Here is an 18,112-nt window from a genome sequence, read left to right on the forward strand (position 1 = left end):
CTCATTTACCGTTCATAACAAAACACTGTTTTCCCTTCATCTAATTGGCATTTGTAATTATTACTTAATCGCCTGTAGCGTAACACATCATCAGGACCTTATCTTATTTAAAAACCCTAATTAATTTATTATTTTACGTAATATTTGTATAGAAATTAAATAACATGTTATAAACAATCAACTATTTAATGGGCAATAGGGAATCGGCCTCATATTTAACTTATACCCTCAACCAGTTGAAAAGATGTCACATTATCCCCTTAATATAAATAAATATTATAACTCAAAAGTGACTGACTGACATAGTGATCTATCAACGCACAGCCCAAACCACTGGACGGATCGGGCTGAAATTTGGCATGCAGGTCGATGTTATGACGTAGGCATCCGCTAAGAAAGGATTTTACGAAACTCCACCCCTAAGAGGGTAAATCGGGATCCACGCGTACGAAGTTGCGGGCGGCCGCTAGTTAGGTATAAAGATGCCACAACATTAGAAATTTGTTGCTGTAATGTTTAAAATTAATGTCTGAATGATGTTTTTTCGTAAGCCTGGTTAAGAGCTAAGTACGTTCCCAAAAATCTTAGATAAGGGAAATACCCTATAATTAAGGCAGCACTTTGATTAAGTTTAAATACGTTGTAAATATTGATTGTCTTCTAGTATGTCTTGTTGATTGTCCTAAATAAATAAATAAATAAATACCCATATATTCCAGTACTAAAGTGATAAAAATTAAATGAAAACTATTTAGACTAACGAGTTACAAGCCAGTGATAATAATTACTAACATAATTAATTTGGCAAAGATAAGATTTAATGTAATCGGAATATTAAGATAAGCGCGTATAACGAAAGTAGTATAAGTTAAAAATTCATATTTTTCACTTTATACAAAAATATTAATATTCCAGTTTCAGATATTCATTTATAACTTTAAATAAGGTCCTGCCTTGTTATGCATAAGATTCATTTTAAAGTATTTTTTTTTTGGATTAGGAGATGCATCTTACATTAAATAGAGTGCCTAGCTTTAAATGGTATTTAAATTTGGCTAGATTAGACTCAAAACTAACCCCAGAATTCATGTACCTATACATGCTGACAGCGAAAATTTACTTTAAACAGAATAGTAAGTTCTGTAGCTATGTAAAAAGAACTACTTACCTTTTCTACGTAAACAAATCTTTGAACCTTTGAGGTGTTAAGTTGTTCACAGTATCTTAGCAAAAATCGACATACACGGTTTTTCTTAGCAGCTTCAAATTACTACGCGATAAAAGAATACATGCTTAACATAGTTTATCAAGAGATAAGCTGATAACCGCCGATCGAGGGCGAAAGGGAATCTACTGAATTCGGTAATATCAGTCCGATATCATTACGTTAAGTAAATTAGTGTATCATTATGTGTAAGTGTTTTTATATTATTTTTAAAACTATACGTGCAATGCATGCCATGGGAGTGCGCTTAAGTTTTTACAATTATGTTTATTGTATAAAAAGTCGTAGCGGTGGACCGACGACCTCATAAAGGTAGCAGGAAGGCGCTGGATGCAGGCCGCTACCAGCCGGGCGATGTGGAAATCATTGGGGGAGGCTTATGTTCAGCAGTGAATGTCCTGCATGAAATGATGATGATGATAATAAAGCTGTAGGTACTACCGTTTTCTTGCGACCTTGTCCGCGTATATATCGATAAAACGTAAAATTTTAGGTATAAGCTATAGCACTGTACCTACTTTCGTTGTGTGTGTTTCGTCAAAAACCGTTCAGCAGTTTTGGAAAGTGGAGTTCACAGAGAAAACATTCATCTATCCTTCGAAGATAGATTAAGAAACGTATAATTTTCGTAAATATAGCCAATTTGGTCCACAGAATTATACATTTTAATTTGCTTGTGTGAGATTCTTTGGTTCGTGTAAGGATCACCTGCCTGATGGACGGACGACCAACTATAAGAAATAAAGAAAGAAAAAGTATTTATTCAATACAAGTAAAAAATAAAATAACAACTAAGTTCAAAAACCTTTAAATAGATATATTTGTCCCTAGTTCTGTTAATTTCAAATAAATACGTACCTAACATAGATTCTCCTTTTCTTTTAAAAATAACCTTCCAAGTTTTCTTTCTAATCGCTACCCACCATCCAAGTGCCTACGTCCGCCAAAATAAACCACTTCTGATCCGTAAGTGTCTATTTCGAAGCTTCCAGAGAGCTTTTAGCGCTAAAACTTGAACTTTCGATCTAGATTTATTTATACAGCTCTACAGCGTACGCCCTGATGGCTTGAACGAAGCAGTAACGGACAGCTTATGTAGCTGATGCCTGAATAACGTGGAGTTTTGTAGAAATATAACATTTAAAACCTACATTTAGAAGGTTATTTGATAGAGAAAATGTGTGGGTTTGAAACGTCACATTTTAGTTAGATACAATTTTGTAAACTTCTTTCAAAAGTTAAGTTATGTTAAGAAAGTTAATCAAAATTAATCATTTGTAGTAAAAACTTCTTGAAACGTTTTAATTAGTGAAATATAAACTTTTCCACTTATCGCTGAAAATTTGGCCTTTTACATATCTGAAAAATATTATCTTAATACAGACCTTTACATGACAAGGATGTTTTCCATATTAATAAGTGCAATTTAGCCTTACCTTAGAAATGGTGCAATGTAAAACACCTAATAACATTTTGTTTCCTACGTACTCGTAAGTTGTGTTGTCGTTACCATTTCGTGGTAGCAGTGTTACGCGACCAATAAACCTAAGTTATACTTAAAATTACAACATAACTATAGCTTTTTCAAATGCTCATGATTCCAGGGCTGTTCCTCGTTCTCTTGGCGCCAGCCTTAGGCCTCCATCTGAACAAGGAGCCTCCGCCGCCGACGCCCCTCCACCGGTCCAACGTCGAGACGCGCTGGCTGGATGTCAGGGTCAACCACTTTGATGCCACCAACACTGACACCTTCCCCATGGTAAGGGTTAGTTCATTTCAGCCAAATGACGTCCACTGCTGGACAAAGGCCTCCCCCAAGATTTTCCACAATGAACGGTCCTTTTTTTTACACGATGGCGGATCAAAAGTGCAAGACAATGAATTAATTTTTCCTTCTTCTCTGCAATTTCCTAAAATTTTCATACTTTTAAACTACTTTGTTGAACTTTAATCTTTTCTTTTAATAGCCAAATTGAAAAGTATCCTCATTTGTAGAAATGGTATGAGAAAAAGTAATCGCAGGTGGCAATTTTCTAAAAATGCACAAAAACTTAAAAATCTTGAAAACGGTGATATTTTTACATGGGTCGAAATTGGACGTTAGGGAGACCATGGCGAGGCCTATCGACGGTTACAGGGATAACCCTGTTAATGGATATCCATTGTTTTTGGGACACCCTGTATTTAACGCATATTTCTTTTTTTTTCAGCGTTTCTTCTACAACAGCAGACAAACTTCTGAGCGCAACATCGTAATCTTCGTGGGAGGCGAGTGGGAGATCACGGAGGGATGGGTGACCGACGGCCTGGCGTACGACATCGCAGGGTTCACTGGTGCAGGCCTGTTCTACACCGAGCACAGATACTACGGCCTGACCAGACCTACCAAGTAAGTTTTTTACGGTATTTGAATAGGCAAAACCGAAGAGCTCATGCTCACCGCGTTTTTTATTAACCGTCAACGTGCGTATTACCACGCTTTGATGTAAGAAGACATTGATTGCGATAATATCTTCCTAATTGATGTCTTGTTGGTTTTCCTATTAAATAAATAAATATCACGTAGGACATTTATATAAATTGTATAAAACGCCTTAAAACCTCTAAGATCTAAAATACTGAAACCTCCCTAAGAGACCTCTGAGTTAATGACTATAATATTAAGTACCTTGTGCCGTATAAGAATAAGAATAAGAATAAGAAAAACTTTATTTGACACAAAAGAAAACAGAAAAACAGAACAAAGGGACTTAAATACTTAAATAGGGACTCAAGCAAATAAATGAATTTTGATTTGATTTGATTTGATTTGATTTGATTTTAAAGCTATACACGCATATTTTGTGCCAAAAAGGCGCCCGCTCAGCATTAATCGAGCCACGCGTGCCCCGATGCTGATTTTCAGCGGGTGCCTCTCCAACCAACATTTTAAATACAAAAAACAAAAACAAAACTTCACACACACGTAACACACATAAGTTTTCTATGTATTAACTTCTACTTATTTAAATAAGTTGTCATGTAAATCTTCTCCGGAAGCAAATTTACGCCCCTAGCGGAAACTTTCAAGAAATAAAATCTTCATTTAGTTTTTTAATGCAGTCGATATCAAATACGTTTGACGTAAACTCGCACTACGCCCCCTCGTAACTACATAGAACTTGAAAGAAGCCCTAAGTCGTGGATTCTCATCAACAAATCGCCTTTTTACACGCAGTTAGGTACTCCTTAATTACTTACGTATATGCACTAATATGCCCCTAGCATGACATACATTTTGATAGAGTCGCCAAGCTACACCACGGTTGTCAATTCTAAAGAAACGTCACGAATTACGTCACGCCGTGTGCATTAACTGTAAGTGGGATCAATAATTGTGCCCCGTTATCAGCCGCCCGCCCGCCCAGTCGTGCCTCAGAATCGGAATGCGTTCATTACGTTTCCGGTATCACACAAATTAGCTCTGTTTGTGATCGCGCTGGTTTATGTGGAGCTAGAGACTGGTGTAGAACTCTATACAGGGTGAAAACGATAAGTGATCGCACTCGATTTTAAAACTATACAAGATAGCGAAAAATTGGTTACGGTGTCAATTATTGATACCATTTTTTCGACGATATATATTATTAACTAGCTGACCCGGCGAACTTTGTTCCGCCTTAATGGCAATAAATAAGCAGACTTTTTTTTTAATTTCGAACGGGATAAAAAGTATCCTATGTCCTTCTCCTGGCTCTAAACTACCTCCCTGACAATTTTCAGCTAAATCGGTTCAGCCGTTCTTGAGTTATAAGTGGAGTAACTAACACGACTTTCTTTTATATAATAGATACCATTTGACAAAGCTCGTGAATCACTGGTACAGTCAGCGTCAAATAGTTCGTTACACTCAAAGTGGCCAATAAGTTCGCAAAACGTCATAGTTACAATTTAGTTTGTGTTGTCAACTTTTTGGCCACTTTGGGTGTCACGAAATCTATGACACTGACTGTACAAAAATGGCACCAATTATTGATACTGTTTGATAGAGCTCGTGATGCACTTTCAGGTTCAGTAACCAGTTTTTTGATATCTTGTATACTTTAGAAATAATTGAGTGAGATCACTTAACGCTTTCACCCTGTATAGAGCCCTCTATGCTCCTGTATTCAAAGCGAATACGAATTATCTTCAACGATTAGCATAAATATTGGGTTGTGGTGACAACGTAACACAAAGATTAGAATATTAGATTAAGTATAGTGGCATTGTAACACAATTTAACGGGAGAGGTCGGTGACTTTTGTCACAAACCTAGATGCTATCTGAAATATGGCACTTTTATTATTGTTAAAAATTATTGTCATCATACGAAGTTCCGCTAGAATGTTGGCATGATGTTTACCAACATTAATAAAAAAAGAACCTTGCTTCTTAATGTTTTTAATTACACGATAACTTTTTGAATTATTAGTATTATGTTACTGTTTTTATTGTGAACAAAGCTGATTTTATCTTAGTGTGATAGATGCGTGCAGTTTTCTGTGTTTTACTAGTTCTACTTAGTTTGTGGCCACGTTTTTTGGGTTTAATAGTTGGAATAAATAATTCAAACTCGGCTTATAAGTCAAAGTAGCAGAAGCCCTATACTTACATTTTTGTGTATCTGTTACGGTCAAAGTGATAAATGTGAAAATTATGAATAATCGCCGGTTATTATGAATAATTACCGCATGATTTGGTAAATGTGATTAATATGAGGTCATTTATGTGTGTATAAAACTAAATAGGCGGCCTAGGGGTGGCCCAAGGGCCACCCCCGCCGCACCTTAACCTATTTTTCACTTTAAATCAAAACATTATGTTATAGGCATCATGGAAAAGTAATATTATGCAAGAAACATTCCAAACTCATTATGTCAAATTATATTAATATATGATATCAAAACGTTCAAAAGTTTGGCTGTACACGAACACGTACACAAGATGTTGTTCTCTTTTATGAAATTTGTTAGTACTAAGGCTGAATTATTAAATAATCACTGTTAAATGTGATTAATTTATCACTTTTACCGCGACTGTCGGGGATTATTCATAATAACCGGTTATTATTAATAATTTTCAATTTATCACATTAACCGTAACATATCTACTGCATGTCACCAATGACAGCGTCCTATGAAACACAAACAAAGCTTTTCACCTCCCATTTCTAGGAAGCCATTTTTCGAATTTTCGTTACACTGTACATGGCTAGTCCGCCGTCCGATACAGTCCAGTTGGCTACCGTCCAGCGACGCATTACTTACGTTGTCTACTGGACTATGAGTTGCAGTGCATTCTGACAGGAGCGTTTAAATGTGAACATTAACATGCTGTAGTTGTTTAATTTCTTATGATTAAAATAGACGTATAGTAATCCACGGTTAGTCCAGTGTCCAAGTAGCTCAGATGGAAGAGCAGTCACCCGACAAGTGAAAAGTCATGGGTTCAATTCCCGCCTGAGGCAGTTAAATGTTTTCAAGTTATTTATATATTTCGTACTCTATAGTTTGAATTTTCAGTTGAAAAATCGACTGTCTCAGATGGAAAAAAAATCTGTTGAAATCCTTAGGTGGAACTTCAACCTGCGGCTTTTAACTTGCCTGGCGACTAAGCTCTAGAAAGAAAGAAAGAAAGAAAGAAAAATGGTTTATTTGGTTCAAACAGACGTTTTACACAATTTAAATTACATACATAATTTATTGAACCAAAATGGCTCCTACTCAGCTTGTATCATGTTCCATTCAGAACATGAATGCTGGTATTCTGTAGGAACTTAATTAACCTGTCTATATTTTGCCTGGGAGTAGGGCCTAATCTTTAAATAACCATAATAGGTAGGCAGTTAAAATTATCATTTCTTTATCCATCATAAAAAAAATCGTTGCATGTAGCTATAGACCTCTCTTCTTTGTTATTGTTACCATATAGGAAAGTATTTGTAACTAAATCAAAAAACATCCAAGTGCGAACGTGACTCGCTCCTGGCCGATTTTTTATTACCTACCTACATAATAATAATATATAAATCCACAAAATCGTCATTATACTAAATCTACTAGTTATCTAAAATTGGTGCAAACAGAACGGACTACGATCATAAGCAGATTCAGTACCTCCCTAGTTTAAAGGACTGTTTTCAAAACTCAATACGAATATGCAAAATGGTTTACCACTCCAGCGTTATCCAAGTCAATTTATAGACCGTTCAAATCTACGAAAACCCATCTCTTAACCCCTAGAGGCCCGCCCTTGCTTCGACTTCGCCTTTTCACGCAAAAGCTATTTTAATTTGGGAAAAATATTAGTATTGGCGCCGTTTCTATGCATACTGATGCCCTGATAACAGCTTCCTTTGCTGTGTTATTGGCCTTTATGTTGAATGAATAAAGCATATTTTGGTTCAGCTGGTTGTAATTTAAGTTGGTAATGAAGTAATGATTGTAATTAGTAAGGACAAGAAGGAATTGGATTGAAGAATATTTTCTGAAGCGATTTTTCCTAATTAGCACTGGATGGCTTGGCAAGTTGAGGGTTTGGTGAAGTGTGAAAAGGAAATCATCTGGAAATTTTCTTTATTCATATTCTGCCTGAATTTATTTTTACCAGCTTCCGCCAAAGACTTTGCTCGTGATTTCAGTCTTTTACAGAAAGTTTTTATAGTAGGTTTAAACGCATTCACAAAAAATTACAAAGCCTATTTATTTCTTTCTTATAGCACAAACTAAGTATCATTGATATCTCTCTCAATACACGAGCGACATAATATTATTATTCTCAGATCTAAATCATTTTAAATCAATACTAGCGGCCGCCCGCAACTTCGTACGCGTGGCCCCCGTTTTACCCCCTTAGAGGTTGAATTTTTCAAAATTCGCCGTCACGAAAATTCGTAGATTAAAAAAAAAGAATTGGTAAAATTAGTCCAGGTGTTGTTGAGTTATGCGCTTACCAACACATTTTACGATTCATTTTATAGTGATATAAAACAACGGTTAAAACACATTTCTTCATTTCCTTTTTGTACTTTAAGTAAAATTGTATTTTTGAACCGAAGAGATTTCTGGATTATTTTTTTTGCTGTGTCACTTTGTCTGTGCCCCTCGTACATAAATATAAATGACGTTCCTGATCACACTGCATTAATAAGCTCAATGACACGATTAGCCCGAGTCGCAGGGGTTAACAGGGCCCCGTCCCACTGACCTCAGATGAGCCGGTGACAATGCTTTATTTGGTGACGTCTACGGTTCGAATCCCGACAAGGTGTGTTAGTTATTATTGCATTTCTTATCAATGACTTAGAAAAGAATGTCTTATGAAAATAATAGATCCAAATAGAAAATTCTTGATCCCTAAAATCCCTTCCTAATTTTGTTGTAATGTGATATGTGGATTCATTTTATATTTGACGATGTTTTATCTGAGCACCAACCCAAAAATAAAAAACGGAAATAAAAAGTTTGACTCGTGAAGGAATCGAACCTTCGCCTCCGATGAAAGTTTATCTGTATTAATTAAATTGCAAGGAAATCGGCGCTCTACCACTGAGCTAACGAGCCGTGTTCGATGCAGTTGTATTTTCGAACTATATGCCAGATCTGAGTTGCAAATTATTGCGCAATATTTTTCTTGAGAAATGATGGCTTCCCAATATTCCCTTTTTACACCCCAAAGTAGCCTATGTCCTTTTCTAAGGACCAATAAAAACTCAGTAAAACTCAGTAAAACTAATTTATTTCTGTAAGTAGGCTTTAAAAAAGCACTTTTACACGTCCCAGTATCCTTCCTAACCTAACCTTACCACTGCTTCAGGACAATAAATGGGCCAGTGCTGAGAAGAAGCAGCGCAAGAAACTCAGACACTATTGTCAGCCTCTTTTTCAAAGGTTTACAGGTTTTCAAAATACATAGTTATAAAATATATTTATGCGAGCTAGGCAGTTACGCATCCCAAACATTTTTATCAATCCATCTGTATACCAAAATATAACATAACTGGTCCAGCTGTTTAAGCGTGAAGTTGTAACTAAAAAACAACAGTTAAAAATCTACTCTATCGAACTGCAGAAATCCTCTTAGTTGTATTCTAGTGCTAAAATCATTGAAAAATATTTTTATTATAAAACACTAGTTACCTCTCTCTTTAAAAAAAAATGCATTTCCTGGTAGAGATATTTTCAAGAACATCATCATATCATTTATTCTCCGCTTCTGGAGCACTACCCTTGTCTCTTTCTAATTTACTAGAGGAAAATAAAAATAAAGTAAAATAAAATAAATAAACTACATACTTCGAGATTTTTACTTCGACGTCCTGCTTCAGTAGCAACTTCAGTGAAAAGTTGAAAAGTGTTCGAAAAAAAAAATGGAAATAAAAAGTTTGACTCGTGAAGGAATCGAACCTTCGCCTCCGATGGAAGTTTGTATTTAGTTAAGGAATCGGCGCTCTACCACTGAGCTAACGAGCCTTGTACGATGCAGTTGTAATTCCCTACTGTATGCTTGATAATGAACACTAAATATTACGCAATATTTACATTTTAGAAGCACAAGCTTCTGCCCTCGGCTCTGCTCGCGTGTGTTTAGGTTTGTCAAGGAACGTGCTTAATTATCGCGCTCTAAATAAGATAAAAACTAAAGACCAAATCTTGAACTTAATTTGTTTTCATATCGTTAGCTTGAGAGACAATTACAACAACAATAGCCCAATGATGTCGATGTGAAAGTCCAAATTTCTTTATTTGTACAATATTTAAAATTAGTACTTACAAATCGTCAAATATTTTGCTCTTAAGGAGCCTCTACATGTCTCATAATCTTTTTTTTTGGCAAGTGCTGAGAAGAAGCGCCGCAACAAACTCAGTCACCACTGTCTGCAGGTTAATATAAATAAATAGAAGGTTTCCTCTCTAACTCATTCCTTCTCCAATCTATTCGCCTTTGGAACGCTCTTCCTGAGAACATTAGGCAGGCTCCCAGCAAGTTGGTGTTCAAATACTCTGTGCGCAAGCATTTCCTTGAACATATCTCGTCGTCTTGATCTCTCTTAAACCTTCTCGTTATCCACTGTATATTATGTATATGCATATATTTATGTAGGTATATATATATTTTGTATTAATTTATATTATAATATTTTATGTATTATATTAGATTTTATTTTTTTGTATTTGTACTATTTTGCACCGCCTACTTAAATTCTCTGTTTTGCTTAATTTTCTGTGTAGCTGGAAGAGAATGCCACATGGCATTAAGCTCGCCTGTTGTACCACTGTATTTTTATGTGTGCAATAAAGATTTTAAATAAATAAATAGCAGTAGTAGTAGATAAAGGATCGGGTCCGAAGAACGCGGGTTCGATCCCTACTGTGCCGCTCTGGACTATGGTGGTGATCCCTCTCGTAATACAATCATATTTTGGTTACCACGAGGGGTTAACGGGACTATTAGAATTTGTATTGATTTTCGTTTTAAGCAAAAAGACTACCTTAAATTGGTACCTTCGCTATTATATCAATAACGTGCCGCTTCAATCCTAAAAAATAAAAAACTTGTTAAAGAAAATTAAATACGTAAAATTAAAACGTTGACTCGTGAAGGAATCGAACCTTCGCCTCCGATGAAAGTTTATCAGTATTAAATTGCAAGGAAATCGGCGCTCTACCACCGAGCTAACGAGCCGTGTTTGTTGCAGTTGTAATTCCGTACTGTATGACAGATATTGAACAAAAAGTATTGTGCAATATTTACTTTTGGAGGAGTACTAGCTTCTGCCATCGGCTCTGCTCGCTTGTGTTTAGGTTTGTCAAAGAAAGTACCTAACTAACACGCACACATCTCTCGATTTACATTACTTTATATTACGAAAGCCTAAAAATTTTGTTTTGCTAATTTTATTTGATAAAAAACATCCCATTTTTAACCCTCTTTGAGATGCATTTTTGTTACAAATGGTAGGTATGGACATTTATGTCTAATCTTTTTCCTAAGTTAGACACATCACTAATTATGCTACAGTCACAATCAAACGTCGAAAGTTCCGGAACATTACTATTTTTTGGAGCAGTAAAAGCTTTTGAGCCTTCCAAACCTAAAATTCTTAATAAAAAGCTTCAAAATTCATTTTTAAACTACTTCTACTGACTTCTAAAATTGAAGCTTTCGTTATTGTTTCAATAACGGCTACTTAAATTCTAAAAAATGTAAAATCTTTAGAAATAAATAAATACCTACATTAAATTAAAAGTTTGACTCGTGAAGGAATCGAACCTTCGCCTCCGATGAAAGTTTATCTGTATTAAATTGCTAGGAAATCGGCGCTCTACCACTGAGCTAACGAGCCTTGTACGATGCAGTTGTAATTTCCTACTGTATGCTAGATAATTAACACTAAATATTACGCAATATTTACATTTTAGAAGCACAAGCTTCTGCCCTCGGCTCTGCTCGCATGGATTACAGTTTGTCAAAAAAAGTACCTATCCATACCATACCATCTACGGTTAAGCAAGGCAGGCATTACTCGTATACTCATATTATATTATTATGTAGCAAGGGGGTGGTAATATATGTAGTATGCGACGACCGTAAAGGATACCTATCCCGCACCATCTCTTGTGGTTCAAAGAAGAAAAGCGATACAACATGAAAATGTTCTTTTCAATAAGTTGGAAAACATTAAACCATTTATAGAATAAATTGGAGGGCGTTTAAAAATAATCTGAAAATTGTAAATAATATTTTCAGAATCCAAAAACTACTTAAAAATCCATTGTTGTGTGCGATGACAGAAGTTTTCACACTATAATATTATCTTGTCTAAGTACCAAGTGTAGTAAACCCAGGCACAACATAAAATGTTTAAAATTAAAATATAAAAAGGTTGACTCGTGAAGGAATCGAACCTTCGCCTCCGATGAAAGTTTATCAGTATTAAATTGCAAGGGAATCGGCGCTCTACCACTGAGCTAACGAGCCGTGGTCGATGCAGTCGTATTTTGGAACTATATGCCAGATCTGAGTTGCAAATTATTGTGCAATATTTATCTTTAGAAGGGACACTTCGCAATATTCCTTATTTTACACCCCGTTCAAGATATTTTTGCAACCCTCAGTAGCCTATATCCTTTTCTAAGGACCAATCTATCTGTATACCAAAATTTACCAAAGTTCGTCCAGCTGTTTAAGCGTGAAGTTGTAACGAAAAAATAACAGTTAAAAATCTACTTAATCAAACTGCAGAAATCCTCTTAGTTGTATTCTAGTGCTAAAATCATTGAAAAATATTTTTATTATAAAACACTAGTTACCTCTCTCTTTAAAAAAAAATGCACTTCCTGGTAGAGATATTTTCAAGAACATCATCATATCATTTAGTCTCCGCTACAGGAGCACTACTCTTGTCCCTTTCTAATTTACTAGAGGAAAATAAAAATAAAATAAATAAACTACATTACATACTTTGAGATTTTTACTTTGACGTCCTGCTTCAGTAGCAACTTCAGTGGAAAGTTGAAAATTGTTCGGAAGAAATGTAAATAAAAAGTTTGACTCGTGAAGGAATCGAACCTTCGCCTCCGATGGAAGTTTGTATTTAGTCAGAAAATCGGCGCTCTACCACTGAGCTAACGAGCCTTGTTCGTTGCAGTCGTAATTCCCTACTGTATGCAAGATAATAAACACAAAATATTACGCAATATTTACATTTTCGAAGTACAAGCTTCTGCCCTCGGCTCTGCTCGCGTGTGTTTAGGTTTGTCAAGGAAGGTGCTTAATTATCGCGCACGCGTCTCTCGCTCTAAATAAGATAATAACAAAGACCAAATCTTAAACTTAATTTGTTTTCATATCGTTAGCTTGAGAGACAATTACAACAACAATAGCCCAATGGTGTCGATGTGAAAGTCCAAATTTCTTTATTTGTATAGAATATTTAAATAGTACTCACAAATCGTCCAATATTTTGCTCTTAAGGAGCCTCTACATGTCTCATAATCTTTTTACCCTACCAGCGCTTCGAGACCAACATTTGGCAAGTGCTGAGAAGAAGCGCCGCAACAAACTCAGTCACCACTGTCTGCCGATAAATAAAAAGAAATAGCAGTCGTAGTAGATGAAGGGTCAGGGCCGAAGAACGCGGGTTCGATCCCTACTGTGCCGCTCTGGACCATGGTGGTGATACCACTCGTAACACAATCATATTTTGGTTAACACGAGGGGTTAACGGGACTATTAGAATTTGTATTGATTTTCGTTTTAAGCAAAAAGACTACTTTAAATTGGTACCTTCGCTATTATATCAATAACGTGCCGCATCAATCCTAAAAAATAAAAAACTTGTTAAAGAAAATTAAATACGTAAAATTAAAAAGTTGACTCGTGAAGGAATCGAACCTTCGCCTCCGATGAAAGTTTATCTGTATTAATTAAATTGCAAGGAAATCGGCGCTCTACCACTGAGCTAACGAGCCGTGTTCGATGCAGTCGTATTTTCGAACTATATGCCAGATCTGAGTTGCAAATTATTGCGCAATATTTTTCTTGAGAAATGATGGCTTCCCAATATTCCCTTTTTACACCCCCTTTAAGATTTTTGCAGCCCAAGGTAGCCTATGTCCTTTTCTAAGGACCAATCTATCTGTATACCAAAATTTACCAAATTTGGTCCAGCTGTGTAAGCGTGAAGTTGTAACGAAAAAACGACACTTAAAAATCTACTCAATGAATTGCAGAAATACTTGTAGTTGTATTTTAGTACTAAAATGATTGTAAAATATTTTCATAAAAACAAATAATTTCTAGTAGAGATATTATTTATTTATTTAGATAGATAGATAAAACTTTTATTTGCAAAACAGAAACACACATTACAAACAGAAAGTACCAAAAGTAGGATAAAATAGAACCCTCAGGACAATAATGACATGGTATGGTAAGACAGAAATAAAAAAAAAAAAACATTATGACGTACAATATAGGTACACACTTTATACAGAAATGTGTGTCGCAGCAATGTAAAACAGCAACAGCTCAGTATTTATTTATTTATTATCAAGAACATCATCAGGTCATTTTAGTCTCCGGTTCAGGAGCACTACCCTTGTCCCTTTTTAAATACTAGAGGAAAGGGACAAGGGTCCCCCTTTCTAATTTACTAGAGGAAAAATTACTTTGAGATTTTTACATTTGACATCCTGCTTCAATAGCAACTTCAGTGGCAAGTGGAAGGTTGTTGGAAAAAAAATTAAAATAAAAAGTTTGACTCGTGAAGGAATCGAACCTTCGCCTCCGATGGAAGTTTGTATTTAGTCAGAAAATCGGCGCTCTACCACTGAGCTAACGAGCCTTGTACGATGCAGTTGTAATTCCCTACTGTATGACAGATAATTATGACATGCAAAATATTACACAATATTTACTTTTGCAGAAGTACAAGCTTCTGCCTTCGGCTTTGCTCACGTTCATTAGTTTATTACCAAAGCTTTTGTGCTAATTTGACTGGACTTAGGGTCTCTCAAGGGTCTCCCGCGGAACATCTTGTAGTTTAATGATCTAAAAAGTACACGTAATTATTTTATCTAATACCTACTACTAATAGTTTCATATAATAAGCGAAACATTTTGACTTTTATAAGTGTATCGGAAAGAAATTTCGTAAACTGAATTTAATAATAGCTGAGTCCAAAAACTACCTCCGAAACAAGGATTTTGGAGATGTAATGACGTTAATTGTGAGAGATTTTTTGTATTTGACGTCCTGTTTCAGTAGGAACTTCGTTAAGTACAATAAAAAATATTCGTAAAAAATGTAAATAAAAAGTTTGACTCGTGAAGGAATCGAACCTTCGCCTCCGATGGAAGTTTATATTTAGTCAGGAAATCGGCGCTCTACCACTGAGCTAACGAGCCTTGTACGATGCAGTTGTAATTCCCTACTGTATACAAAATATTGCGCAATATTTACCTATATCACATTAATCTATCTAATATTTGAGGAAATACCATAAGTATTATGAATCGTCAGAATGTATATTTATAAAATAAACAATTATGTTAGGCCTAGAAGGGTTGGGCCCTTCTGACCAGGGTGACCTACAACCCCGTACCCTGGCCAGACGGGTTGGGGAAGCCTGATATTTACATATTTGTCTCTTAGTCACATTTTACCCGTATTTTGGCAACGTGACCAATGCGGGAAAAAATCACGATAGGTTCTTCTTTTTACCCGACTGCGCCAGAAGGAAGGTTATGTTTTTAGACATGGTGGTTTCTGATAGTCAATTAATACAGTTTATTCTAGCCAATGATCAAGCGAAGTTTATCTAAAACTGATATTATATTATGTAAAATAATAGCGATTAGGTCACGAGGTCAGAGTTAACGTGTTAAATAAATCCAAACAGAAGGGGTTTACCCAGTTGATAAGCATTGTGATACTAACACACTCCTGCGGTGACGTGTAACTATCCTATCCTACTTTCCACCAATATTATAAAATGTGAGGATGGATTTATGTTTGTTACTCTTTCACGCAAAAACTACTGAACGGATTTTGATAAAAATAATATATGCTTTCGTCATCAGGTTTATCGAGTTAAATTTCCAAAATACGTGCCAAGTATGTCGGTCTTTCTGCAACGAACAGAATTAAAATGCGAATGAAGCTGCGGGCAAAAGCTAGTATTGGTAATAGAGGGTGAAATTGAAATCATTAGGTAGTTAGTGGAAAATGGCATCTTTCCATTGTTTTTTTTTTTAAGAATATTAGCAATTTGTAAATACAATCCCGTTTAATCAAACTTGACCTACACTGGTTGGGTTTTTATTGACGGTTAAGCTGAAGATCCTAGCTACACTGGAGTTGCAGAGGTGGGAATAACCCCTTGTAAATATCCTTGTGTTACAAGTGGGTTCACCACAATAGTCGAGTGTCACCTTAAAATAATACAGATTATTATTGTGCCATACCACAATACAATCTATCTATAAGTAACTCGGATCTCGATATACAGCCGAAAAATACACTGCATTTCACTTAGCTAAGCTCTATCATCAACCAAACCGTTCAGAAAAATCTGCCTCCACTAGGAATCGAACCCGGGACCTTTGGGTCTGAAGCGGGTGGTCTCACCACTAGACCACAGAGGCGATCGAACTCCTCCAGTAAATATTGCGCAATATTTTACATTTGTTATCTGGCATACAGCAGGGAATTACAACTGCATCGTACAAGGCTCGTTAGCTCAGTGGTAGAGCGCCGATTTTCCGACTAAATATAAACTTCCATCGGAGGCGAAGGTTCGATTCCTTCACGAGTCAAACTTTTTGTCATTTTTTTTAATTTTATTAATTAAAACCGACTTCGTATATTTATTTATTTTGTCTTTGCCACATTAATGAGCACATAAGAAGATAAGATGTGCTTAATGTCATAAGGATTTTTTTTTAATCAACATTTGGGCTAAGCAGAAGTTGTGGCAGAAGGAACTTTGCTTTAACTTTTCTATAACTTTTCAGTGGCCTGAAGATACTATAAGGTGGATAATAAGTTACTTATCTTGTTCCTAACATCTTGAAAAAATTGTTTCCTCTAATATTCAAAGGATTTTCGAATTCAAATTCTTTGTTAGATCCTTTTTAGGGCACATATTTATACACGTCCCAAATTAAGCAAGCCACTTAATGGCTTCTCTTTCTTCCTCTCAGCATCAGCCAATAAATGGTGTGCCAGTGTTAGTTTGGTGATATCTAAAATGAACAATATGAAAACTATTTGTAAAGCTTTTGGTAATAAAATAAAGTATTTTAAGTCAAGAAATAAGCGTGCCATAATAATATTATGAGGTATTTTCCTTGACAAGGACGCACAAGTTTGTACTTTACATGGAGCTATAATGAATTTGAATTATGTACTCCAAATGTAAATAAACATTGCGCAATATTTAGCATACAGTAGGGAATTACAACTGCAACATACAAGGCTCGTTAGCTCAGTGGTAGAGCGCCGATTCCCTTGCAATTTAATACAGATAAACTTCCATCGGAGGCGAAGGTTCGATTCCTTCACGAGTCAACTTTTTTATTTCGTGGTTTTTATTTTAAGAACAACTCTGGACATTGTAACTGGGTTGATACTGAGACAACATACAAAAACAAAATAAAATAGTTTTTTTTTAAGCTAAAGATCACAGTGGATTATAAGATTTAATGTAGGTACATATAAAATAAACGGTTTAGGAAAGCAACGAAAGGAAAATAATATTTTCAGTAGCTTTTCAGCTGAAATCTGGTAGCTGGTAGCAATCTAGTTTGATTTGGAGTTCGATGGAGTTTGGCTGTATAAAAATTTTACATACATTTTAATAACTCTACTGTCTGTTCGTTACTATTTCACGCTTAAACCGCTGAACCAACATAAGTAAATTTTGGTATGCAAATAGATGGGACATTTGAAAAGGACATAGGCCACTTTGGATTGCAAAAATATCTTGAAGGGGTGTAAAATAAGGAATATTGCGGAGCTGTCCTTTCTGAAGATCAATATTGCACAATAATTTGCAACTCAAATCTGGCATATAGTTGAAAATTACAACTGCATCTGCACCCACGGCTCGTTAGCTCAGTGGTAGAGCGCCGATTTCCTTGCAATCAATAAACTTCCATCGGAGGCGAAGGTTCGATTCCTTCACGAGTCAACTTTTTTATTTTACGTTTTTATTAGAAAAAAAAACAACGCTAGACATTGCCACTGAGTTGCTACTGAGATAAAAATAAATAAAATGTGAAAAATTCTGAAATCGAACACCACACAGGATTTTAAGATTTTCAGTCTGAAAATGTATGTTACACATAAAGTAAGTAAAC

General features: G+C 35.6%; 1 protein-coding gene and 12 non-coding genes across 13 annotated transcripts in view; 4 read left to right on the forward strand and 9 right to left on the reverse strand.

Annotated features, from left to right (window-relative positions):
- Positions 1-1,337: 1,337 nt before the first annotated feature.
- The window catches only part of LOC114359187 (putative serine protease K12H4.7), a 36,287-nt gene continuing 19,512 nt past the window's right edge, over positions 1,338-18,112 (forward strand). The window contains exons 1-3 of the mRNA XM_028313509.1: positions 1,338-1,413; positions 2,830-2,984; positions 3,436-3,614. Of these exons, the coding sequence (XP_028169310.1) occupies positions 1,410-1,413; positions 2,830-2,984; positions 3,436-3,614 (338 nt within the window). The 5' untranslated portion in view covers positions 1,338-1,409. The remainder of the gene's footprint in view (positions 1,414-2,829; positions 2,985-3,435; positions 3,615-18,112) is intronic.
- TRNAR-CCU (transfer RNA arginine (anticodon CCU)) lies at positions 8,711-8,808 on the reverse strand. Its single transcript has 2 exons — positions 8,773-8,808; positions 8,711-8,745 (listed from the first exon to the last, which is right to left on the reverse strand). It is a non-coding gene; the product is annotated as a tRNA-Arg (tRNA).
- Positions 9,631-9,717, reverse strand: TRNAK-CUU (transfer RNA lysine (anticodon CUU)). The gene is given in 2 exon segments: positions 9,631-9,665; positions 9,682-9,717. It is a non-coding gene; the product is annotated as a tRNA-Lys (tRNA).
- TRNAR-CCU (transfer RNA arginine (anticodon CCU)) lies at positions 10,837-10,930 on the reverse strand. The gene is made up of 2 exons: positions 10,895-10,930; positions 10,837-10,871 (listed from the first exon to the last, which is right to left on the reverse strand). It is a non-coding gene; the product is annotated as a tRNA-Arg (tRNA).
- Positions 11,498-11,591, reverse strand: TRNAR-CCU (transfer RNA arginine (anticodon CCU)). The gene is made up of 2 exons: positions 11,556-11,591; positions 11,498-11,532 (listed from the first exon to the last, which is right to left on the reverse strand). It is a non-coding gene; the product is annotated as a tRNA-Arg (tRNA).
- On the reverse strand, positions 12,133-12,226 carry TRNAG-CCC (transfer RNA glycine (anticodon CCC)). The gene is made up of 2 exons: positions 12,192-12,226; positions 12,133-12,166 (listed from the first exon to the last, which is right to left on the reverse strand). It is a non-coding gene; the product is annotated as a tRNA-Gly (tRNA).
- Positions 12,797-12,883, reverse strand: TRNAR-UCU (transfer RNA arginine (anticodon UCU)). Its single transcript is given in 2 exon segments — positions 12,797-12,831; positions 12,848-12,883. It is a non-coding gene; the product is annotated as a tRNA-Arg (tRNA).
- Positions 13,622-13,719, reverse strand: TRNAR-CCU (transfer RNA arginine (anticodon CCU)). Its single transcript has 2 exons — positions 13,684-13,719; positions 13,622-13,656 (listed from the first exon to the last, which is right to left on the reverse strand). It is a non-coding gene; the product is annotated as a tRNA-Arg (tRNA).
- Positions 14,508-14,594, reverse strand: TRNAR-UCU (transfer RNA arginine (anticodon UCU)). Its single transcript is given in 2 exon segments — positions 14,508-14,542; positions 14,559-14,594. It is a non-coding gene; the product is annotated as a tRNA-Arg (tRNA).
- Positions 15,071-15,157, reverse strand: TRNAR-CCU (transfer RNA arginine (anticodon CCU)). The gene is given in 2 exon segments: positions 15,071-15,105; positions 15,122-15,157. It is a non-coding gene; the product is annotated as a tRNA-Arg (tRNA).
- Positions 16,481-16,567, forward strand: TRNAG-UCC (transfer RNA glycine (anticodon UCC)). The gene is given in 2 exon segments: positions 16,481-16,516; positions 16,533-16,567. It is a non-coding gene; the product is annotated as a tRNA-Gly (tRNA).
- On the forward strand, positions 17,228-17,321 carry TRNAG-CCC (transfer RNA glycine (anticodon CCC)). The gene is made up of 2 exons: positions 17,228-17,262; positions 17,288-17,321. It is a non-coding gene; the product is annotated as a tRNA-Gly (tRNA).
- On the forward strand, positions 17,857-17,943 carry TRNAR-CCU (transfer RNA arginine (anticodon CCU)). The gene is given in 2 exon segments: positions 17,857-17,892; positions 17,909-17,943. It is a non-coding gene; the product is annotated as a tRNA-Arg (tRNA).

The sequence above is a fragment of the Ostrinia furnacalis genome, unplaced genomic scaffold (assembly GCF_004193835.3).
Source record: "Ostrinia furnacalis isolate ACB-3 unplaced genomic scaffold, ASM419383v2 OfSCF0060, whole genome shotgun sequence".
Classification (NCBI taxonomy): Eukaryota; Metazoa; Arthropoda; class Insecta; order Lepidoptera; family Crambidae; genus Ostrinia; species Ostrinia furnacalis.